The sequence below is a fragment of the Scyliorhinus canicula genome, chromosome 11 (genome assembly GCF_902713615.1).
Source record: "Scyliorhinus canicula chromosome 11, sScyCan1.1, whole genome shotgun sequence".
Lineage (NCBI taxonomy): Eukaryota > Metazoa > Chordata > Chondrichthyes > Carcharhiniformes > Scyliorhinidae > Scyliorhinus > Scyliorhinus canicula.
This window is the reverse complement of record NC_052156.1, coordinates 166,270,700-166,293,150: the sequence shown is the minus strand read 5'-3', so window position 1 is coordinate 166,293,150 and position 22,451 is coordinate 166,270,700. Positions and strand designations below refer to the sequence as shown.

At 44.7% G+C, this 22,451-nt stretch overlaps 1 protein-coding gene across 2 annotated transcripts in view; it reads left to right on the top strand.

The window, feature by feature from the left end:
• The window catches only part of dmtf1 (cyclin D binding myb-like transcription factor 1), a 72,160-nt gene that overhangs the window by 5,627 nt on the left and 44,082 nt on the right, over positions 1 to 22,451 (top strand). For both annotated transcript variants that reach the window (XR_005462357.1, XM_038811969.1), the window contains exons 2-3: positions 11,688 to 11,803; positions 20,594 to 20,725. Coding sequence is in view for 1 of the 2 variants with exons in the window: in XM_038811969.1 (XP_038667897.1) it covers positions 11,695 to 11,803; positions 20,594 to 20,725 (241 nt within the window). In the remaining variant the exon portion in view is untranslated. The remainder of the gene's footprint in view (positions 1 to 11,687; positions 11,804 to 20,593; positions 20,726 to 22,451) is intronic.

The window sequence follows — 22,451 nt, the reverse complement described above, 5'->3', positions numbered from 1 at the left end:
CCCACGCAGACACGAGAAGAATGTACAAACTCCAGAGGGACAGTGACCCAGGGCCGGGATCGAACCCGGGTCCTCAGCGCCGTGAGGCAGCAGCGCTAACCACTGTACCACCGTGTCACTCCCAATCAATAAGAATATGTGGGGACAATAAGCTGGCCAAGCTCACAGTGAATCGGGCCACCCAGGTGGATAGGTCCCCGAATCAAGGACCTCTATGCCCAGCTGGCTGGAGGCCTCACCTACTCCAAGCTGGACTTCAGGCACATGTACCTGCAGTTTGAATTAAACAAAGTCTGAGTCTCAAATGTTTGCTAGGATCACACATAAGGGCCTACTTGTGTACACAAGGCTACCTTTTGGAATTTGCTCGGCCTGTCCTATTTTCCAGCACACCATGGAAAACCCCCTTCAGGGTATCCCAAAAGTGGTGGTCTACCGCAACAATGTTTTCGCCACCGGAGCTATTCACTAAGAGCACATGTCACGCTTTGAAGAGGTATGAAGAGTTTCACGGGGGGGTGGGGGGAGTCCACCGTCCACCTTAGACGTGAGGAATTACCAGCCAGCCTACAGATGCCAAAGAATTTTGGGGTTCCAGGTGGATGCCCCAGGTCTACATGCACTCGAAGAGAAAGCCATATGAGAGGTCCCAGCAACCGGGAATGAGGCTGAGCTGAAATCCTTCCTGGGAATGGTGAACTATTAGGTCAAACCTCCCCACAAAGTGCTACGGAAGCACCAATGGTGGCAATGGATGGGGTAGCAAGAGAACGTTTGTAAAATGAGCCCTGCAATATTTGAACATTTTAGTTCATGTCAAGCCGGGGGAGCCAATTGTTGCCACATGTGACATGTCGCCATACGGGCTAGGGGCAGTTCTATCCCAGAATCAGGTGCGTTTGCCTCAAGGACTCTCTCAGAAGCTGAGCAAGATTACGCCCACATCAAAAATTAACTGTCAGTTTCACCAATATGTTTACGAACGGCAATTTGTAGTAATGACTGACCATAAGCTGCTATTGGGTCAGAGGTCAAGCCAATACCACAATTATCGTCTTCAGGTTGCAACATTGGACATTGCTGCCTACAGCTATATTTTCCTGGCACCCAAATCTCCAATGTGGACGCATTGAGTAGACGCCCCTTGCTTAAAGTACCCCAAGAAATCATCTCGGCGCTGAACTTCTTGGGCACATTGCTGGTGTCGTCCAGACGTACATGAAATTGGACCCAGCAAGGTTCAGTATTGTCCAAAGTGAAATGGATGATGCAAACAGTTTGCACGCGCCCAAACAGCTGAGGCTGTACTTAACCCGCAGTAACAACCTAACCTGGGAGGATGGAGTAATGCGGCTCTCGAGCTGTCATTTCACCCCCAGCAAGGGGGTCCTCTCTGACAAGAATTATATAGCGCCCATCTGGGCCAAACAAAATTGGGGTTTCTGACTCAAAGTTCTCGTGGCTGGGAATTGATAAAGCTGTTGAGAAAGTAGTATGGTAATGCATCCCCTGCCAGACTCAACAATTGTTACCTCCTTCGGCCAGTCTCCACCCCTGGGAATGGCCAGGCCGCCTATGGACCAGAGTGCACATCGACTGCAGGCCCTTTTCTTGGGCAAGATGTTCTTTGTCTTGGTAGATGCTCATTCCAAATGGGTATCCATACATGAAATGGGAGTTACGACCTCGGCAGCCACTGTGGATGCTTTACGCGGCCTGCCGGAAGTCATTGAAGAAGAAGTAGTAGAAAAAATCGCTTATTGTCACAAGTAGGCTTCAAATTAAGTTACTGTGAAAAGCCCCTAGTCGCCACATTCCGGCGCCTGTTTGGGGAGGCTGGTATGGGAATTGAACCGTGCTGCTGGTCTGATTTAAAAGCCAGTGATTTAGCCCTGTGCTAAACCAGCCCCATTGTGACTGATAATGGCACCCTTCATTACTGGGAACAATTTAAATATTTCATTATGGCAAATGGAATTTGCAATGCCAGGATGGCCCCATATCACCCTGCATCCACTGGGTTTGCAGAAAGGACTGTACAAACTCTAAAAAAATTCTGAGGAAGCAAACAGACTGGCTATTGAGCCATAGGCTGTCCGTTTTCCTATTGTCCTATAACATGGCCTCTTCTCCCCCTGCCCTCCCCTCCCTCAATACCACCACGAGGATCACACTGGCTGCTTCCAGTTCGTCACCTCCAAATTCATTCAGACGTGACATTTCCAAATTTGGCAAGGAGGGTGGAGGCAAATCAGGCCTCCCAGAAAAATCAGCATACTTCACAAAAGGGTGGCAGATCATTCAAGGTGGGTGACCTAGTTCTTGTTTGAAATGTCGCTCGGACCCACTCTGGTTAGCCAGTCTGTATTGTATTGGTAAATGTCAATGGCAGGACTGTGCGGAAGCATGTCAACCTAGTGAGCAACTGGGAAATGGTAACCCTCATTCCAGAACACATGGGTCCAACTAATGCTGCCGGCGCACCAGTGGCTGTTCCAGAGCGGCTGGGGTCAGCAGTCTGGGTAGCAGCTGGTGAGACGGACAGCCCTATAGAAGAGGTGGAGTCTCCTGAACTGTGGTCTTCTGCAGGACTACCTTGGAGATGATGGAGCCAGCTGCTGGACCAAGGAAGTCTGCGAGGGTTCTAAGGTCCCCGGACAGATTGACTCTGAATGTTTATCCCTTTTGCCTCTTGATCTTGTGTATCGCTCTTGTACATGGTTTACTTTGTATAATGTAATGAAGGATTTAAGGGGGGAATGATGTGGTCGCGTGGCCCCTTTAAGGCAAGACTTTTCAACCTAAGTGACCATAAGACATAGGAGCAGAAGTAGACCACTCGGCCCATCCAGTCTGCTCCACCATTCAAATGAGATCATGGGTAACCTGGTATAATCCTCAACTCCATTTTTTCCACTTTCTCCCCATAACCCTTGATTGTTGTCAGTCTTGAACATGCTTAACAACCCAGCCTCTATAGTTCTCCGAGATAAAGAATTCCACAGATTCATTACTCTCAGCAGAAATTCCTCTTCAGCTCTGTCTTAAATGGGTGACCCTTGGTCCTACAAGTGGACACATCCTTTCCACATCTATGCTGTCAAGCACTGAGAATCCTATATGTCTACGGTCACCTCTCATTCTTCTAATCTCCAGGCCCAACCTACTTCACCTCCTCAAAAAGAAAATCCTTCCAGACCTTAGATTAACCTTGTGAACCTTCTCTGGACTGCCTCCAATGCCAGTATATCTTTCCTTAGATAAGGTGGCCAAAACATTCACCATATTCCATGTGTGGTCTAGCTAGTGCCTTGAATAGTTATAGCAAGACTTTGCTATTTTTATACTCCATTCCTACGGTTAATATTTCATTTGTCTTCCAAATTATCCGCTGAACTTGCAATATGCGAGGATCCCCAAATATCACGGCTGCAGTCGTTCTCCATTTAAATAATATCCAGCTCCTTTATAATAATAATCGCTTATTGTCACAAGTAGGCTTCAATGAAGTTACTGTGAAAAACCCCTAGTCGCCACATTCCGTCGCCTGTTCGGGGAGGCCGGTACGGGAATTGAACCCGCGCTGCTGCCTTGTTCTGCATTACAAACAGCAATTTAGCCCAGTGTGCTAAACCAGCCCTTTATTCTTTCTACCAACGTGCAAGTTTTTCTGACCTGGACATATCCTATTGTAGACTATATACCTGCCTTCCCGCTTATTTTTGTGTCATCCGCAAACTTGGCAACAGTGCATTAATTTCCCTCGTCCACAGGAAGGCCACATTCTCAACCTAGTCCCTCGGCTGAGGTGTGGTGACCCTCGGGTTAATCACCACCAGTCAGCTCTCCCCCTCGAAAGCAGCCTGTGGTCACCTGGGACGATGGCGACTTTATCGTGCCAAGTCGTGACTATGTATTGTGAATAATTGTGGTCCTGACATGGATCCCTGTGACGCTTCTACAGTTTGCCAACCCTGAGCGTGGGGCCGGGGCCTGGGCAGACCTTTCCATCATTGCTTTGTGCCTGTATATAATTGCCTTTCTATGTTAATAAACCCCCTTTGTTGTTACTGCAAGTCCCCGGTGTATTGTCTCGAGTGACCATAGGACATTAAACACAGATTGGTGACAATTTTTCAGAACACCTCTATTCGGTCCACAGGTTAGACACTCCGCTTCTGGGCACTTGTAATTTTTATACTTGACCTGCTCTCATGCTAACCCCTCTGTCCTCAACCTGCTGCACTATTCCATTGAAGCTCAGTGTATCCTCAAGGAACAGCACCTTAGGACTAGATATTGAGTTCAACTATTTCAGATCCTAATCATTTCCTCTGTTACTAAACACGGGCACAGGCTGGAGGAAACATGGGCCTGATTTTAAGAGTAAGAAGTCTTACAACACCAGGTTAAAGTCCAACAGGTTTGTTTCAAACACGAGCTTTCGGAGCACTGCTCCTTCCTCAGGTGAATGAAGAGGTATGGAGACATACCTCTCCATTCACCTGAGGAAGGAGCAGTGCTCCGAAAGCTCATGTTTGAAACAAACCTGTTGGACTTTAACCTGGTGTTGTAAGACGTCTTACTGTGCTCACCACAGTCCAACGCCGGCATCGCCACATCATGATTTTAAGAGAGGAGAGCAGCCTGTGGTCCTCGGGGACTATGACTTACTAACAGTGGACTGCACAGGCCCATAACAACATGGAACTTTACTGTTCAGTTGGATTATTGTAATTCTTATATGTACAAATATTTGTATCAAGAAAAAGTACTTTCCTGTATGCTATAGAAAAAGTGTGTCTGGGGAGATGTAGTCAATTATCTGTTTGGTCCATTGTGAACACTAGAGGGAACCAGAACAACATAATGGACATTAAAACAGAATGTGCTGGAAAAACTTTTACAGCAACCGTGTTGAGATTAACGGAGTCAGAATGTTTCAAGTTCAATACGACTCTTCCTCCGAATCCGATGCTGCCAGACCTGCTGGGTTTCTCCACCAGATTTTCAGGATCCGCAGTATTTCGAACATAAAATTGAGGCTGCACTTCAGTGTAGTACCGAGGACGTGCTACACGGGTGAAGATGCCATCTTTTCGGGTGAGGTGTTGAGGCCCCATCTTTTGGATGGATCTTAAAAATCCCTTGGCCTTTGAGGAAGAGCAAAGGAATTCCCTGGTATCCTAACTAATGTTTATCCCTCAAACAATATCACAAAAATGAATCATTTGCTGACTATCACATTGCTCAAATTGGCTGCCATGTTCTTTGCACCGACGTGCAAAAACTGGCTCCACGGCAATTGCAAAATACAAGAATTGTGGTAAAAAGGAGCTCATCGAATGTGCGTAACCAAATAGTTTGTTGTTCCAACACTTCCCAGTCAGTGAGAAATAAGCGATTGAAAAATATAACCGGTAAATGTGTTTGCAAGTAAGTTCAAAATAATATGCAAATCAACTGCCATGCTCAGGGCAAAGACAGGTTGGAAAGTTCACCATTCGTCACAAATTAAAACAATAACCTGTCCCTTTTATCTGTCACGTTGAGAAGGTTTTGCCAAAAGAAAACAGCTTTGGTCCTGAGCCCTGATTCTACGGCTGATCGCTCACTCTCTCACTCACACACTCACATCCTTTTGTCTCTCACTCACACACACTCTCTCTCGCACACACACACACTCACCTGCTTGCTGTCTCACACACACACACACACACACTCTCTCGCTCTCTCTCTCTCTCTCTCTCGCATTCACACGCTCTCACATTCAGTGTGTAGTAACTATCTTTCACTCCCATTTCACTGTCCCCCAGTGTTGGAACCAGTGCATGAATATCCAGATTTCAATCATTGTCTGAAAATCAGCTCCATACAGACTACGAACATAAAAATTATGATGACAAGATTGCATTTATCATTGCAAGTGGATAGGAATAAATATATCTCACTTTCTTCACACTCTAAGCTGATTTTCTGCCTAATTTGTGCCTTTGTTTTTGGAGATATGGTGAGTGTAATAATTTTAGAATCTGGAGAGATATGTACACAAGGGAAGGTGATTGTATCAACTGTTCTGGAATACACAGGTTACCAGCAAGACTCATCGGCAACCTAGACTCACCAGTAACTGGAAGGACCGTCCCAAAAATGACACAGAACCCAGTGGCATTTACAGACTCAACATTTGGTCCCACAAGTATCTCCAAAGTATAGAGTTAACTCGAGCTTTGAGGGATCAAACCCAAGTCTCCTTGTTCCAAAACACAGTCTGGCTTGATTCTACATCTAATATAAACAGACCGCATTACTGTCTCCAGGATCTACTGACTGTAATATTCCACTCACCTCCTGACCACATGCCTGCATCTTTGATCTCTATTGGGAGTTGGGCTTGTTCCACTGTGACTGATGTTCACCTGCATTGATCTTCTGGGATATCTTCACCATCATCTGTTGCAGAGTCTGAGCCATGCTCTTCAGTTGTGAGCTGCCACTGGCTTAAGGTAGGTTTAGTCCTTTCACTGACATTTGAGCTTCTGAATCTTCCAGTGTCCCATTGCCTAACGCTGCAGAACTTTCTCAGGTGTCTCACATTGACAACATGCTCCACAATCCGGAGGCCCATCTCACCCTTAAGCGATGCCAGGAAACTGTCCTCCCCTAGTACATGCTGAATTGAGCCTCCATCACAACCGTCATCTTCTGAATTCAGCATGTGAAAGATCAGCGGATTGCTTCAAGGCATGAAGGTTTGTCAGTGAATCTTCTGCTCAGAAACAGGAGAGTGATGAGACTGAAAACCAACCCTGGCTTGAACAGTGCGGCTCCAGCCATTTTAAGTAAATATGCCAGTAGTGGATATTGAATGCTTCTCCCGTGATGGGGAACACTTCGACCGATCGCGCTGCGACTTTCCCGACACCCACACTTTGAAAAATCCTGGTGTAGAGGATGGGGTGCAAGTTAAAGCAAGGAATTAGCTGATAGTTAACCATTTGTGTATTTCATTACAGTTCTTGTTAATAAGTTTTGTGTTTACATTTATAAACCTGGTGACTAATGTTCGGTCAGCCATGATTTCAGGTATTTTTCTAAGAATCATTCGTTAGTTCAATTGTGTTGTGACTCGGGGTAAAGTAGGGCTGGTATTGACCGAGCACTAGCCCAGGGTGTCGTGACAAATATTCCGTTCCTATTTCGCTCTGTACAGCAGCATTTGCAGTCCAATGATTATACCACCAGCAGGAAGAATCACCATAACCTGACTTTGAGGCAAACCCAAAGGCTAAATTTGATACACTCTTGAGAACCTTTTTTGAAATTCCTAGGAGCAGCAGCTTCAACTAGTTTAGAAGTTGTATTCCAGAAACAAGACATAAAATGTGAAGATAAATGCAGTGAGATAGAAACGTTGAGGGGAGAGACGCAGGGTCTGATGGAGGCGTGCCAGATTCAGGAGAAGGCACCACAGAGGCTGTGCCACAGTATTCAGGGAAAGGAGGCCTTGCTGTTCAACCTGGAGGGGCAGCGGTTGACAACTTAAAAAAAAAACAGATCGACAGCCTGGGGTAAGAACTAGCCTCTGAAGTGAAAGCTCAGAAAAGCAACCAAATCAGGTTGTACAATGTGAGCACTGGTTTAAACGGTATTGACAATGAACTATACCACCAGTGAGAAGTGGATACCTACCATCATATTAACACACACAGCCTCCTACACTGTTCAAACACTGGACAATGTTGTGTGGAGAAGACCCATGAGCCAACTTTTAGCAGCTAGAACAAGGTTGCCAGAGACAACCCCCAAGTCCTATGTCAACTCCAGTTGAGGTAACAACGGGTGACGTCCAAACCAAAAACACCAGATGTTACCGTCAACACAAAAAAACAGATGCCTGAGGGTCACTGACAATCACACCAAAATCAATGTCCAACTTATTGACTGTTTGACTGTTTTGTTTGTTAATTGTAAATTTTGGTTATATTATGTTATATTTTGTTGCAGGAGTCTCTGATATAAAGGGGGAGGAAGGTTGTGGATTTATGTTTGTTACTAGTTGGAGCAAGGTTACTTTAAGAGTCCAATCACATGACATACTGATGTCATCGGCAATTTGGGCAGGTTAACAGTCAGTCAGCCTATTCTAGCCTGTGAGAAAACACCAATAAAGCTCTTGTTTGTACCTTCGTGGTCTACATGCCTATCTTTTAAAAATACCATCGCTCCCAGCACCGATCCTTGTGGAACAACACTTGCTACCGAGGGTTACGATGGTAGATTAGATGAGAAAGATGTGAGGAGGCTCAAATGAAGCATAAACGCCTGGGTGGACTGCATGGGTCAAAGAGCCTGTTTCTGTGCCATATGTCATATATAATCCTATGTTAAAGGATAAAGATAGATAGTTTTTTGAAGAATAAAGGGATTAAGGGTTATGGTGTTCAGGCCGGAAAGTGGAGCTGAGTCCACAAAAGATCAGCCATGATCTCATTGAATGGCGGAGCAGGCTCGAGGGGCCAGATTGCTTACACCTGCTCCTAGTTCTTATGTTCTTATATCAAGAAATACTTCCTCACAAAGAGTAGTGGAAATCTAGAATTATTTTACCCCAAAAGGTTGGACGTTACTGGGTCAATATAAATTTTCAAGATCACAATCAGTAGATTCCTGAGGAAGGAGCAGTGGCCCGAAAGCTTGTGTTTGAAACAAACCTGTTGGACTTTAACCTGGTGTCGTAAGACTTCTTACTAGATTTTAATTGGGTAAGAAAGATGAAATGGAGTTGAGTACAGATTAGCTATGATCTGTTGGATTGCAGAACATGGTCGAGAGGCAACATGTTGTCTTTCCGTTCCTATGTTTTCTTAACAGTTTATTTTTCACCTACCTATTGAGCACCATAAAGTAAACATTGATTTTCTGATTTCTCAGCATGAATTACTTTCTTCAGCAAATTGCTAATGTGGGGATTAGTTAGAAAGCAAAAGAGTACATGTTATGGCCATATTTCTCTTGCTCACTGGCTGGTTTAGCACACTGGGCTAAATCGCTGGCTTTTAAGGCAGGCCAGCAGCACGGTTCAATTCCCGTACCAGCCTCCCCGAACAGGCGCCGGAATGTGGCGACTAGGGGCTTGTCACAGTAACTTCATTGAAGCCTACTCATGACGATAAGCGATTTTCATTTCATTTCATTTATATCCAGCTTCTCAAATCAAATGCATTTCCCCTTGGATCTAGTGCATTATAGACGCATAATCAGCTGGAAATGTAATAAAGCACCAGATGGCTTAGCTAACCACTGTTTGCAAATAAACATTTTATATCTTGAAAATAGCAATCCCAAATATATATTTTTTTTATTTTTAAAATTTAGAGTACCCAATTCATTTTTTTCCAATTAAGGGGCAATTTAGCGTGGCCAATCCACCTACCCTGCACATCTTTGGGTTGTGGGGGTGAAACCCACGCAAACATGGGGAGAATGTGCAAACTCCACACGGACAGTGACCCAGAGCCGGGATCGAACCTGGGACCTCAGCGCCGTGAGGCCGCAGTGCTAACCCACTGCGCCACCGTGCTGCCCCCAATCCCAAATATAAGCTGCTTAATGGGGTCAATCCGAATGGTTTTGGGCAGGATGTTGGCATCTTAGATAAACACCCAACTCCCAGTAAAAAGATTCAGATTGGGCAGAACTCCATAGTCCTCAACGAGCTACGCACTGTTGGTTTATTGCAGTGGCATAATGAATAATGTGCTCCAGATTGGGTAGCACATCCATCAATCCAAAGTGTGAAAGGGTGATTTCATTTGCTCATCAGAAGTCCAGCTCCTGCTTGCAATTCATCGCATAATTCTCAGACTGACTCCAACTGTGGAAAGATATTCAGATTTGTTTCCAACTTGACACTGCACCTGACTCTCGATTCAAAATAGATGGAGTCACACATCAGGCTTACTTACACAACTTGAGTGGATTAAAAGTTCTCTGTGAAATAAATATATTCTAAAATGATGCAGAAAACCACAACCGTAAGTGGAGAATTACAATTAAGCGAAGAGGGGCCCGGTATCCAAGTCTCTCCCTTTTACCATGCTAATTTATGCATGGGGTAGAGCTCGCAGGATTCCGTAAGAATCCTTGTACTTGGCCGCCGTTTTGTGCGGGCATCCCAGTCGCGAGGCCTGGCAGAGGGCCTCCCCCCAGGCACAGTACAAATACTGCCCCCCCCCCCCCCCCCCCACAGCATGCATACTTTCATGTCCTCTTTTTCTCAGCAGGAAGCACTTCACTCCGTTTTGATGTGATGAGGAGCTGTCAATCATAGCAAGAGTGTTTATAAACATTGTTTGTAGCATCAAAGCAGGATAACTGAGATGCATTCAAGTGTGAAGGGAAAGATAAATAAACAAACCTACGAGGCAGCTGTGTGTGGACCAATAAAACTCAATCTCTGGCTCGTGAAATGTGTTGCTGTATGAAATTGAATGGAAAAGATGCATTTCAAATGCTGCCAATGTATTAAAGCCCTTTCAAGTGTAGTTGGCTTTCGAGGAAGCCTCTGACACTTGTAAAAGCTGCTGCTTTAAACTCTGCTGTTTTAGGAAGCAGATGTTAGGGAAGGGTAAGTGAGAATGCAGTGAGTTTTCACTTTACTTCCTGGACTGCTCTTCATCTTTCAGGCAGCGTTCTCTGATCACAGAGTTTGATCAAGGTGGGGTTTTGTCACCCTCCTGCATACGTGCTGTGGGGGTGGGACCTGTTATTCTTGTGGTGGGGGGACAGGAGAGAATTTAGAACAGTACAGCACAGAACAGGCCCTTCAGCCCTCGATGTTGTGCCGAGCAATGATCACCCTACTCAAACTCACGTATCTACCCTATACCCGTAACCCAACAACTCCCCCTTAACCTTACTTTGTAGGACACTACGGACAATTTAGCATGGCCAATCCACCTAACCCCGCACATCTTTGGACTGTGGGAGGAAACCGGAGGACCCAGAGGAAACCCACGCGCACACGGGGAGGACGTGCAGACTCCGCACAGTCAGTGACCCAGCCGGGAACCGAACCTGGGACCCTGGAGCTGTGAAGCATTGATGCTAACCACTATGCTACCATGCTGCCCAAGTAGGAGAATGCTCCTACTTGTCGCGGGGGGTGGGGGGGGGGGTAGGGTGGAGGAGGCAAAAGTTATGCTCTGGTCCCCTTGACTCACTTTGGGGGCTACTGCATCAGGGTCACGCTTGGGAAAGCTTTCACCAAAGCCCTCCAGAATATGTCCAGGCAGAGTTGGGAACTCTGTCTCTCATGGCAAAGTGTTAAATTGATGTCACGGTCAACTTTGACCAGAAGGTTGTGGGGTTAAGACCCATTTGAGAGCTTGAGTAGATCATTTCATGTACCCTTTCAGTGCAATACTGAGGGTGTGTACATCCTCTAAAGGTGTGATATTTTATATGAAACATTAAATCTCGGCCCTGTGAAGATGCATAGGTCAATGGCAAAATTACTGTGTCACTTTCCTCAAAGGAAAACCGAGAATTCTCCTCAAGTCCTAGCCAAAACTCATCTCTATAGCAACAGCAACATGTATTTATTTATGCCCTTTCGTGTAATAAAACATCTTTAAGCATCACAAGATATACACACTTTAAATGTTATGTCTTAATTCTTTCAGATTGAGTATGAACACAATTGAGGACGAATCTGGCACAGTTACTTTGGAAACAATCAGCTCGGTAACCCTAGCCCAGGACACAGAAGGCAATCTGATCTTGCATTGCCCTCACAACGGTGAGCTGGATCATGCGTTATTCTTTTCTTTTTTTTTTAAGTGCACACATAAGCAATCAGTTCCTTTGTATATTATTGGATTTATGTGTTGAGAGTGAAGTATAGTTTTAATTTTTCTCCTGTTTCTATCTCTTTTCTACTTGTCATTCTTTATTTTATTGCATCTCTTTCTCCCCCTTTTTTTGAGTAATAGGTGTTTTAGCCAAGAAGATGAACACAAAGAACAAAGAAAATTACAGCACAGGAACAGGCCCTTCGGCCCTCCCAGCCTGCACCGATCCAGATCCTTTATCTAAACCTGTTGCCTATTTTCCAAGGTCTACTTCTCTCCGTTCCCCACCCGTTCATATATCTGTCCAGATGCATCTTAAATGATGCTATCGTACCCGCCTCTACCACCTCCGCTGGCAAAGCATTCCAGGCACCCACCACCCTCTGCGTAAAAACTTTCCACGCACATCTCCCTTAAACATTTCCCCTCTCACCATGAAATCGTGACCCCTTGTAATTGACTCTTGGAAAAAGCTTGTTGCTATCCACCCTGTCCATACCTCTCAATTTTGTAGACCTCAATCAGGTCTCCCCTCAACCTCCGTCTTTCCAATGAAAACAATCCTAATCTACTCAACCTTTCTTCATACCTAGCACCCTCCATACCAGGCAACATCCTGGTGAACCTCCTCTGCACCCTCTCTAAAGCATCCACATTCTTCTGGTAATGTGGCGACCAGAGACCAGATCTGCACGCAGTATTCCAAATGTGGCCTAACCAAAGTCCGATACAACTGTAACGTGACCTGCTGACTCTTCCATTGACCATATAGTCTGCTCTTGAGTTAGATCTTCCAAAATGCATCACCTCGCATTTGCCTGGATTGAACTCCATCTGCCATTTCCCTGCCCAACTCTCCAATCTATCTATATTTTGCTGTATTCTCTGACAGCCCGCCTTGCTATCTGCAACTCCACCAATCTTAGCATCATCTGCAAACTTGCTCATCAGACCACTTATACCTTCGTCCAGATCATTTATGTAACACTGCAGATGAATTTTCCAAGTGCATGATGTTAATCAGCGAAATATCCAGCCAGGTCATAAGCCATCACATTGTAAATGCCTTTTGAGCTACAACCGGCAGATAGTCAACCGGAATGAAAGGGAAGACTGTGGAGATCGCGTCTTTATTTAAACTTCAGATACTGCTATTTATTCTTGCGAGGTTTTAAGACAGGAAGATCGTGTAGGGAATCCACTAGCCGCTGAATTTCTTCCATCACCCTGGCCTCTGAAAAGTTATTGCATGCTCACCCTGTTGAGGTCCCAAACCTCACCAGCTACTGCAACTCTCTTCTGTCCATCCAGAACTTGAGACCCAGTTAGAGGTTTACAGCATGATAACAGGCCCTTCAGCCCAACCTGCCCATGCCGACCAGTTTTTACAACTAAGCTAGTCCCAATTGCCCGCTTTTGGTCCATATCCCTCAATACCATCTTTCCCACATAACTGTCCAAATGTTTTTTAAAAGATAAAATTGTACCCGCCTCTACTACTGCCTCTGGCAGCTCGTTCCAAACACTCACCACCTTGTGTGTGAAAAAATTGCCACTCTGGACCCTTTTGTATCTCTCCCCTCTCACCATTAACCTTTGCCCTCTAGTTTTAGACTCCCCCACCTTTGGGAAAAGATGTTGACTATCTACCTTATCTGTGCCCCTCATTATTTTATAGACCTCTATAAGATCACCCCTAAGCCTCCTACGCTCCAGGGAAAAAAGTCTCAGTCTATCCTTATATCTCAAATCAGCAGGTAGCATCTTAATAAATCTTTTCTGCACTCTTACCAGTTTAATAATATCCTTTATATAAAGGGTGACCAGAACTGTACACAGTATTCCAAGTGTGGCCTTTTGAATGTCTTGTACAACTTCAGCAAGACGTTCCAACTCCTGTATTCAATGTTCTGACCAATGAAACCAAGCATGCTGAATGCCTTCACCACCCTGTCCACCTTCAAGGAGCCATGAACCTTACTCCTTGATCTCTTTGTTCTATAACTCTCACCAACTCCCTACCATTAACTGAATAGGTCCTGCCCTGATTCGATCTACCAAAATGCATCACCTCACATTTGTCTAAATTAAACTCCATCTGCCATTCAGTGGCCCAATTGGTCAAGATCCCGTTGCAATCCTGGATAACTTTCTTCACCAATCTTGGTGTCATCTGCAAACGTACTACCCATTCCTCCTAAATTCTCATCTAAATTATGAATATAATTTTTTTTAAATATAAATTTGGAGTACCCCATTCATTTTTTCCAATTAAGGGGCAATTTTGCGTGGCCAATCCACCTACCCTGCACATCTTTGGGTTGTAGGTGCGAAACCCACGTAAACATGGGGAGAATGTGCAAACTCCACACAGACAGTGACCCAGGGCCGGGATCGAACCTGGAACCTAGGTGCCGTGAGGCAGCAGGGCTAACCCACTGCGCCACCGTGCTGCCCCAAAATTGGCCCAGTGGCCCAATTGGTCAAGCACCCAGCACTGATCCCTGAGGCACACCGCTGGTCCGAGGCCTCCACTTTGAAAAACAACCCTTTACTTCTGTCATCAAGCCAATTTTGTATCCAATTGGCTACCTCACCCTGGATCCCATGAGATTTAACCTTATGCAACAACCTAACATGAGATACCTTGATAAAGGCCTTGCTAAAGTCCATGTAGACAACGGCGACTGAACTGCCCTCATCTACCTTCTTGGTTACCCCTTCAAAAAACTCAATCAAATTCGTGAGACATGATTTTTCACTCACAAAGCCATGCTGACTGTCCCTAATCAGCCCTTGCCTCTCTAAATGCCTATAGATCCAGTTTCTCAGAATACCTTCTAACAACTTACCCACCACAGATGTCAGGCTCACCGGTCTGTAGTTCCTGGGCTTTTCCCTGCAGCCCTTCTTGAACAAAAGCACAACATTTGCTACCCTCCAATTTTCAGGCACCTCACCTGTGGCAGTCGACGATTCAAATATCTCTGATAGTGGACCCGCAATTTCCTCCCTCGCCTCCCACAACGTCCTGAGATACATTTCATCAGGTCCTGGTGATTTATCTACCTTGATGCACTTTAAGACTTCCAGCATCTTCTTCTCTGTAATATGTACACTCATCAAGACATCTCTATTTATTTCCCCAATTTCCCTAACATCCATACCTTTCTCAACAGTAAATACCGATGAGAAATATTCATTTAGGATCTCGCCCATCTCTTGTGGATCCGCACATAGATGATCTTGTAGATCTTAAGGTGCCCTATTCTCTCCCTCTTTACTCTTTTGTCCTTTATGTGTTTGTAGAAATTCTTTAGATTGGATTCTCTTTTACCTTATCTGCCAAAGCAATATCAACCCCTTTTTTACCCTCCTGATTTCTCTCTTAACTCTACTCCAACAACCTCTGAATTCTTCAAGGGATTCACTTGATCCCAGCTGCCTAAGCATGTCATATACCTCCTTTCTTTTGATCAGGGCCTCAATATCCTGAGTCATCCAGAGTTCCTTAATTCTGCCAGCCTTGCCCTTCACTCTAAAAGGAATGTGCTTACCCTGAACCTTGGTTAACACACTTTGGAAAGTCTCCCACTTACCAGCCATCCCTTTCCCTGTCAACAGAGTCCCCCAATCAACTTTTGAAAGTTCCTGTCTCATACCATCAAAATTGGCCTCGCCCTAATTTAGAATTTTAACTTTTGGGCCATTCATCTTAAAACAAACGGAATTATGGTCACTGGTCCCAAAGTGATCCCTCACTCTTCTGTCACCTGTCCTCTCCACACACCAAGAACTAGAATCATCAATGATTGTGAATCCCCAACCACACAGCATGCTGTCTCACTCTGGTCCCTGAAATATCGGCCAGCCAGAACCACAGCAGCTTGTGTCGAAAATGTATCAGGGCACATTTAGAATCATAGATCACAGCAGGAAAGGATGCCATTCACCCTGCTGTGACTGCGCCAACTCTCTATAAGAGGAATTTAGCTAGCCCCACTCCCCAAACCTATCACTATAGCCCTATATTTGTTTCGCTTTCAGTACTTATCCAGTTCCCTTTTGAAATTGAATCTGCCTCCACCACGCTCTTGGGCAGTGCATTCCAAGGGCTTTTCCTGATGTCACCTTTGATTTATTTTCCAATTCTTTAAATTTGTGTCTTCTCGTTCTCGACACTTCCACCAATGGGAACAGTTTCTCGCTACCTGCCTTGTCTGGGGTGGCGGTGGAGTGGGCTGGGGGAAGAGGGGGAGGTGGTGATGCTGAGGAGGGAGCGATCTGGTCCTCAGTGGTTTTGTGGAGATCCACAAAAATAGAACATATAATTCTGCCCATTTGCTGTTCCGAATGATGATGCAGTTAGACAGAATGTGCACAATGTAGGCAATGTTAGATCAGGCCGATCGTTTCAGGTGAATAGAAATTGAGACCGCCCCGTTTCCAGCCCCAGGGAATCAAAGCCAAGAGTGGTTTTCAAGTGAAGCAGGATTAGAGAGGTCAGGGAACAATTGAAACATTGGTGCACAGGCATAATTGTGAAGTCATATTGTTAATTTTATGTTCCCATTTTTGATACTTAAATTATGGGTGAGACAAATGTTGAAGAGGAGTGATATGAAACCCAGTTTTATTTCTACATTAGCGTTGAGAGGGTATCTTAATTGAAGAAAAAGCAGGGTAGGGGGTCAATTACTAGGGGGCATAGGTTTAAGGCGCGGGTGGCAAGGTTTAGAGGAGATGTACGAGGCAAGTTTTTTTACACAGAGGGAAGTGGGTGCCTGGAACTCGCTGCCGGAGGAGGTGGTGGAAGCAGGGACGATAGTGACATTTAAGGGCATCTTGACAAATACATGAATAGGATGGGAATAGAGGGATACGGAGCCCGGAAGTGCAGAAGATTTTAGTTTAGACGGGCAGCATGGTTGGCATGGGCTTGGAGGGCCGAAGGGCCTGTTCTTGTGCTGTACCTTTCTTTGTTCTTTGTTCTTTGAACAGAAAACTTACCTAGGGAGAAAGCAAAATGGTTTCCAGAGTTTTACGGGATAGTCTCACAGTAGGCTGTGGACAGTGTGTTTTTCTCTATTCTTTCCGAGGATGTGGACATCGCCAGCGAGGCTATCATTTATTGCCCCTCCCTAATTTCACTAGAGAAGCTGTTGGTGTTTAATTGACAAATTATGGAGACAAAATGCATCCTTTATAAAGTATGACTGCCGATGGTAGAGTGAAGGGCAGACAAGCACAAAAGACCAAGATGGAGGGATAGGGATTGAGGGGTGGGGGAGTGGTGGGGACGGAAGCTGGAAGAGACGACAGCAATAATGAGGGGCAGGGACATAAGGAATCTAAATGTGAGGATAAAAATGTTGGGATTGCAGGAATTGGTATAGGCCAACAACGGCAGAGTGATTGGCAAATGGTACTTTGTCTGAGACAGCATATGAAAGCATAATTTTGGCTGAGCTGAGGGTGAAGGGTGAGAGGCTGCCTTGAATACAACATTGGAGTAGCCAAATCTGGGGATATGAAAGGTACAGATGAGGGTTTTGGCAGCGCATGGGCTGATATAAGTGAAGAGTTGGGTGATGGAAGGCAGTCGCTATGATGGGTAGGATACGCAGCTGGAGTCCTTCAAACAAAAAATTCACGATTTTCAATTTTAACAAATTCAGTTACTTCACAGCTTCTGGTCTTGCTGTTCCTTACAGGAGTAGAGCGGGGTCTCACAAACAACATGTGTTGACATCTTCTTTGAATGTTCATTTAGATTCAGAGAAAAAGAACCTGAAAGCTGGAGGCACAATTGTGAGGGGAATGATTTGCAGTGATTGACTTGGACAGTAGCCTATCAAGGCAATTGCAGTAAGAATGGTCAGCAAAGACCAACCGTATAATTTAAATGACAAAAAAATTCTCAAATTCAGGTTCTCTGGGAATCAAGAGGTTTGACAATCTACTGGTGACTCGTGAAGTAAGAATAAGAATTTTATAATTATATAAATTTTTTATCATCTCTCGTGGTATAATTATTTTTACTGTTAAATTTACAGCTGGGAAAACTTCAAACTTCATTCAGACCGACTTTATTAAACCTTTCTCACATTTCCCTTGCCTCTTATGACTAGTTGCAATTTTACTAATGTTACACTTGAACCAATTAAGTGCATGTGCAACAAAGTATTTTGAGTGTAAATATGGTTGACATTTGAGGTGTGACATTGTGAAGGAACACATTGCAGTTTACATAACAAACTGCTTTATATTGATCGGTGAGATGCAATGAAATCCACAATCATCCAAATATAATGATTAAATCTCCCTTGCTGATATGCTATAGTCTCTTTCTACTGATTAATATAATTTGGTTATATTAATCAACATATTTCTGCTGCTGTATAGGCACCAGAAACATATTCACGTTTGTCATGAGCAACCAGTCAGCAACTGATGTAGCGTAGGCAGTTATTTTTTGTCCCTTTGCAATTCCTGTTTATCAATGGGGCACGTGAGTATCATTGTGCAAAAAGGTTTTCGCCTTTAACACTGGCAGTCATCTATATGCTGTACTACTTCAGGGCTAACTCCAGATCCATTATGGATCATGTTATGATCTAGTGGTTAGCACTATGGCTTCACAGCGCCAGGGACCCAGGTTTGATTCCCGGCTTGGGTCACCGTCTGTGCGTAGTTGACACGCTCTCCCCGTGTCTGCTTGGGTTTCCTCCGGGTGCCCCTGTTTCCTCCCACAAGTCCCGAAAGGCATGCTATCAGGTAATTTGGACATTCTGAATTCTCCCTCTGTATACCTGAACAGGCGCTGGAATGTGGCGACTAGGGGCTTTTCACAGTAACTTCATTGCTGTGTTAATGTAAGTCTACTTGTGACAATAAAGATTATTATTATTAGATTATTATTATGATCTTGGACCAGACCTCCTAGTTTATGGGACGACCCGCTTAGAGACTAATTACTTTTTATTTAAACAAAATTTAAGGTTCAAAACACTTAATAAAACCATAAAAGTCTGCCAGTTTGAACAAACAAAAATAAACTTCACAAGGACAGATCTTATACTCTTAACATTCAGGGTTAATATAAGGTACTTGCGAATTAACAGGCAAACACATCACACTGTAAATAAATGTAAGATGTGACCAAGACACTATCCACAGATTTCCAACAACCCAACCAAATGCACGAGCCAATCAATCTCATCAAAACTTTGTCTCTCTCACAAGTATTCCAGATCTTGCCTTGGATTCCTCTCCAATGGTCGCGCTAACTCTGACAATCTCGCCGGCAGTCCACATTGCAAGGTCTCAGTCTTGTTTCCTGATCCTCGGTTCACCTGGATTCCTGAGCCTGCACTCCAGCACCGTGTGCAGGTACTACCCCTCCAAAGGGTTACCTTCACCTCAGTTGCCTGCATCACAGAGTCACCAACTTCCTGTTTGATCGCCAGGGCTTTTCCTGAACCCCTTTAGATTGTTAGGGTTTCCCTCTTAAATTGCAAGGGCTTGCTTGTGCCCTCTCCACTTAAGGTCTGCCAAGTGCAGTCTTATTTTCAATTGGAATCTCTTTCTTTGCTCCTCTTTTTCTACTTCTTAACAGGGACCCCTCCCTGTCCCTCTTCCTGTCCCCTACCTAGGACTCCCTTCTGATTATGGCTCTCTGCCACCAATCACATGATTAGGGTTTAGGGGGCCATTTTCTTTTTATGCAGGCGCACGGGGCCTGTCTTTGGCCTGAAAACCAATAGAAATGCTGGATTGCTTGTGTGCCGCCCGCCCGCTCCCGGGCCACACATGCGCAAAACTCCCGAGGCCTATCAGGACTTGGAGTCCCTGAACGCACTCTCAACGGGAAGGTAGCTCTGACCTCGTAGCAGTCATCATAGTTTGTCGCTCCAAAACCACAGCCAGAATCTAGTGTTCTCATTCCTCTCGAATAGTTCCACGGGAGTATAGCATTCTTACCGGAGGCACTACATCAGGCAATATTCAAGCTTTGGGTCTCCAGTTTTATATCTGCAGCCATTTCTCAACTTTCCACTTGGCCATATTGTGAGCAGCTTTTGTCATCCCAGGTCATGGTCAATTTAGGAGACTCCAGTGCTATTGTCAGAGAAGTTGTAATGAAGGAACAAGGCTCTCACAAAACATTAGCATTCCCATTCTTTTATTTCTCTGTAGCCTGCCATAATCGTATTTTGGAATACAGAATTTTTTCAGGGGAAAACCCTTTCTGGATTTCAGCGAATTAGAAATTAGGCAGTGAAGTTTAGAACAAACAAAAAAAGGCTGCCAGTGGGGCAAATAGGTGATTCCTGTTATTAAAACGCTATATATTTGCTCCCTGCTTTGTGCAACATGTCCCAGCTGGAATGAATGGCTGACCTTGCCCAGACACCTACCATATTACTTTTGATCCAGCTACTAAAAAAGACCAAGGTGACTTGCTTGTATTTGCAATTCCCCATTCCTCGTGGAAAGATCATTATTTCCCCCTTCCTGAAGGAAAGATTTATAGCTTGTCGGTGCCACACTCTGAGAATGTATCATTTGGTTTGAATCAAAGAAGCCTATGCTGCTGCCTTCCTCAATCGCTAATACACTGTCCATCCTGCTGCTTATATTTAATGTTTCTATATTAAGGGTTACCTAAAATTTACTACAACGTTATTTTTCCTCTTACCCTACAAGTACTACTTTTTCTCTCTTATCAAATGTAGATTTAGAATCTGAGGACAATCAAGAACCTCTGCACAAAAGGCTTTGTTTGTCGACTGAAGATGACGCTAGTCTCGAATCCACAGGTATTGCTGGTCCGTTTGCCGGAGTACAATCAGTTGTTACACTTCCAAGTAAGATAATTACAAATATTTGTGAGAATTCATGATTGTTAGTTAATTTCATCTTGTATAAATGTGACTTTGACTTCCTGTAATCGAATAATGTCTCTCAATTATTCTGCCTGTTGTAATTAAGGGTCAGTTTGTGCAAACTGCCTCTTCACTGGTGTTCTCTGAATGCTTCAAATCAGCTGCATTATTTTCATAACGCTATTCTCAAAATTGTAGATTATGAAAAATCTGATTGTGACACAGGTTGAAAACTGTCCTGTAAATTAGCACTTTTACTAAAATAAATATTTTGCAAAGTATGTTTTCTTTTGGTATCAATTACATAAGTATGACATTTCTAGCTATTTTGTACAATATAATAAGAGAACAATTGTGCTAAGTTTTGCTATATGAGTGTTAAGTGAGGTCTATTCCCAATTCTAATACCTTTCAGCACTGGATTGAGTATGAAAGCATTGCTACTTTTGGATGTGTCATGGGAATAATACAGGGAATTGCAAAAACAATTTGTAGGAAATCTTTCATTTCAAAGGTAGAATTCGGAAATCCTTGAGCTAGAAAGACAAATTATAATTGGAAGTTATTCTTGAATATCGACCCACATCGACAGTCATACATACAAATTGCATGAGAGCTGCAATGGAACAAAATGTTGGGCAGAATGTATAAGAGGACGGGGAGATCCATTTAGTATGATTTTTTTTTAGTAAATAATTTTTAGTTAAATGTTTGAAAAATGTATAACAACAAAACAATAATAAACACCCCCCGGACCCGTAACAACGCATATAACGAGCCCACCCCCCCCACCCCCCCCCAAACCCGATGAACAACAAAATAAATTTAAAATAAATTAAATTAACATAAACAATACCCCCCTGAACCCCCCCCCCCCCCCCCCCCCCGGGTTGCCGCTGCTGCTGACCTAGTTCCCTATCGTTGAGCCAGAAAGTCGAGGAAAGGCTGCCACCGTCTAAAGAACCCTTGTACCGACCCCCTCAGGGTGAATTTGACCTTCTCCAGCTTAATGAATCCGGCCATGTCATTGATCCAGGTCTCCACGCTCGGAGGTCTCGCATCTTTCCATTGCAACAAGATCCTCCGCCGGGCTACTAAGGACGCAAAGGCCAAAACACCGGCCTCTTTCGCCTCCTGCACTCCCGGCTCCACCCCAACCCCAAATATCGCGAGTCCCCAGCCTGGCTTGACCCTGGACCCTACCATCCTCGACACTGTCCTCGCCACCCCCTGCCAGAATTCCCCCAGTGCCGGGCATGCCCAAAACATATGGGCATGGTTCGCTGGGCTCCCCGAACACCTAATGCACCTGTCCTCACTTCCAGAAAACCTGCTCATCCTTGTCCCGGACATATGAGCCCTGTGCAGTACCTTGAACTGGATGAGGCTAAGCCTCGCACATGAAGAGGAGGAGTTAACCCTCTCCAGGGCGTTCGCCCATGTCCCCTCCTCAATCTGCTCCCCCAGCTCCACTTCCCACATAGCCTTCAGCTCCTCTACCGACGCCTCCTCCACCTCCTGCATCACCTGGTAGATGTCAGATACCTTCCCATCCCCAACCTACACCCCCGAAAGCACCCTATCCCTTACCCCCCGCGGGGGCAGCAAAGGGAACCCCTCCACCTGCCGCCTAGCAAACGCCTTGACCTGAAGGTACCTGAACATATTCCCCGGGGGGAGCTTAAACTTCTCCTCCAGCTCACCCAGG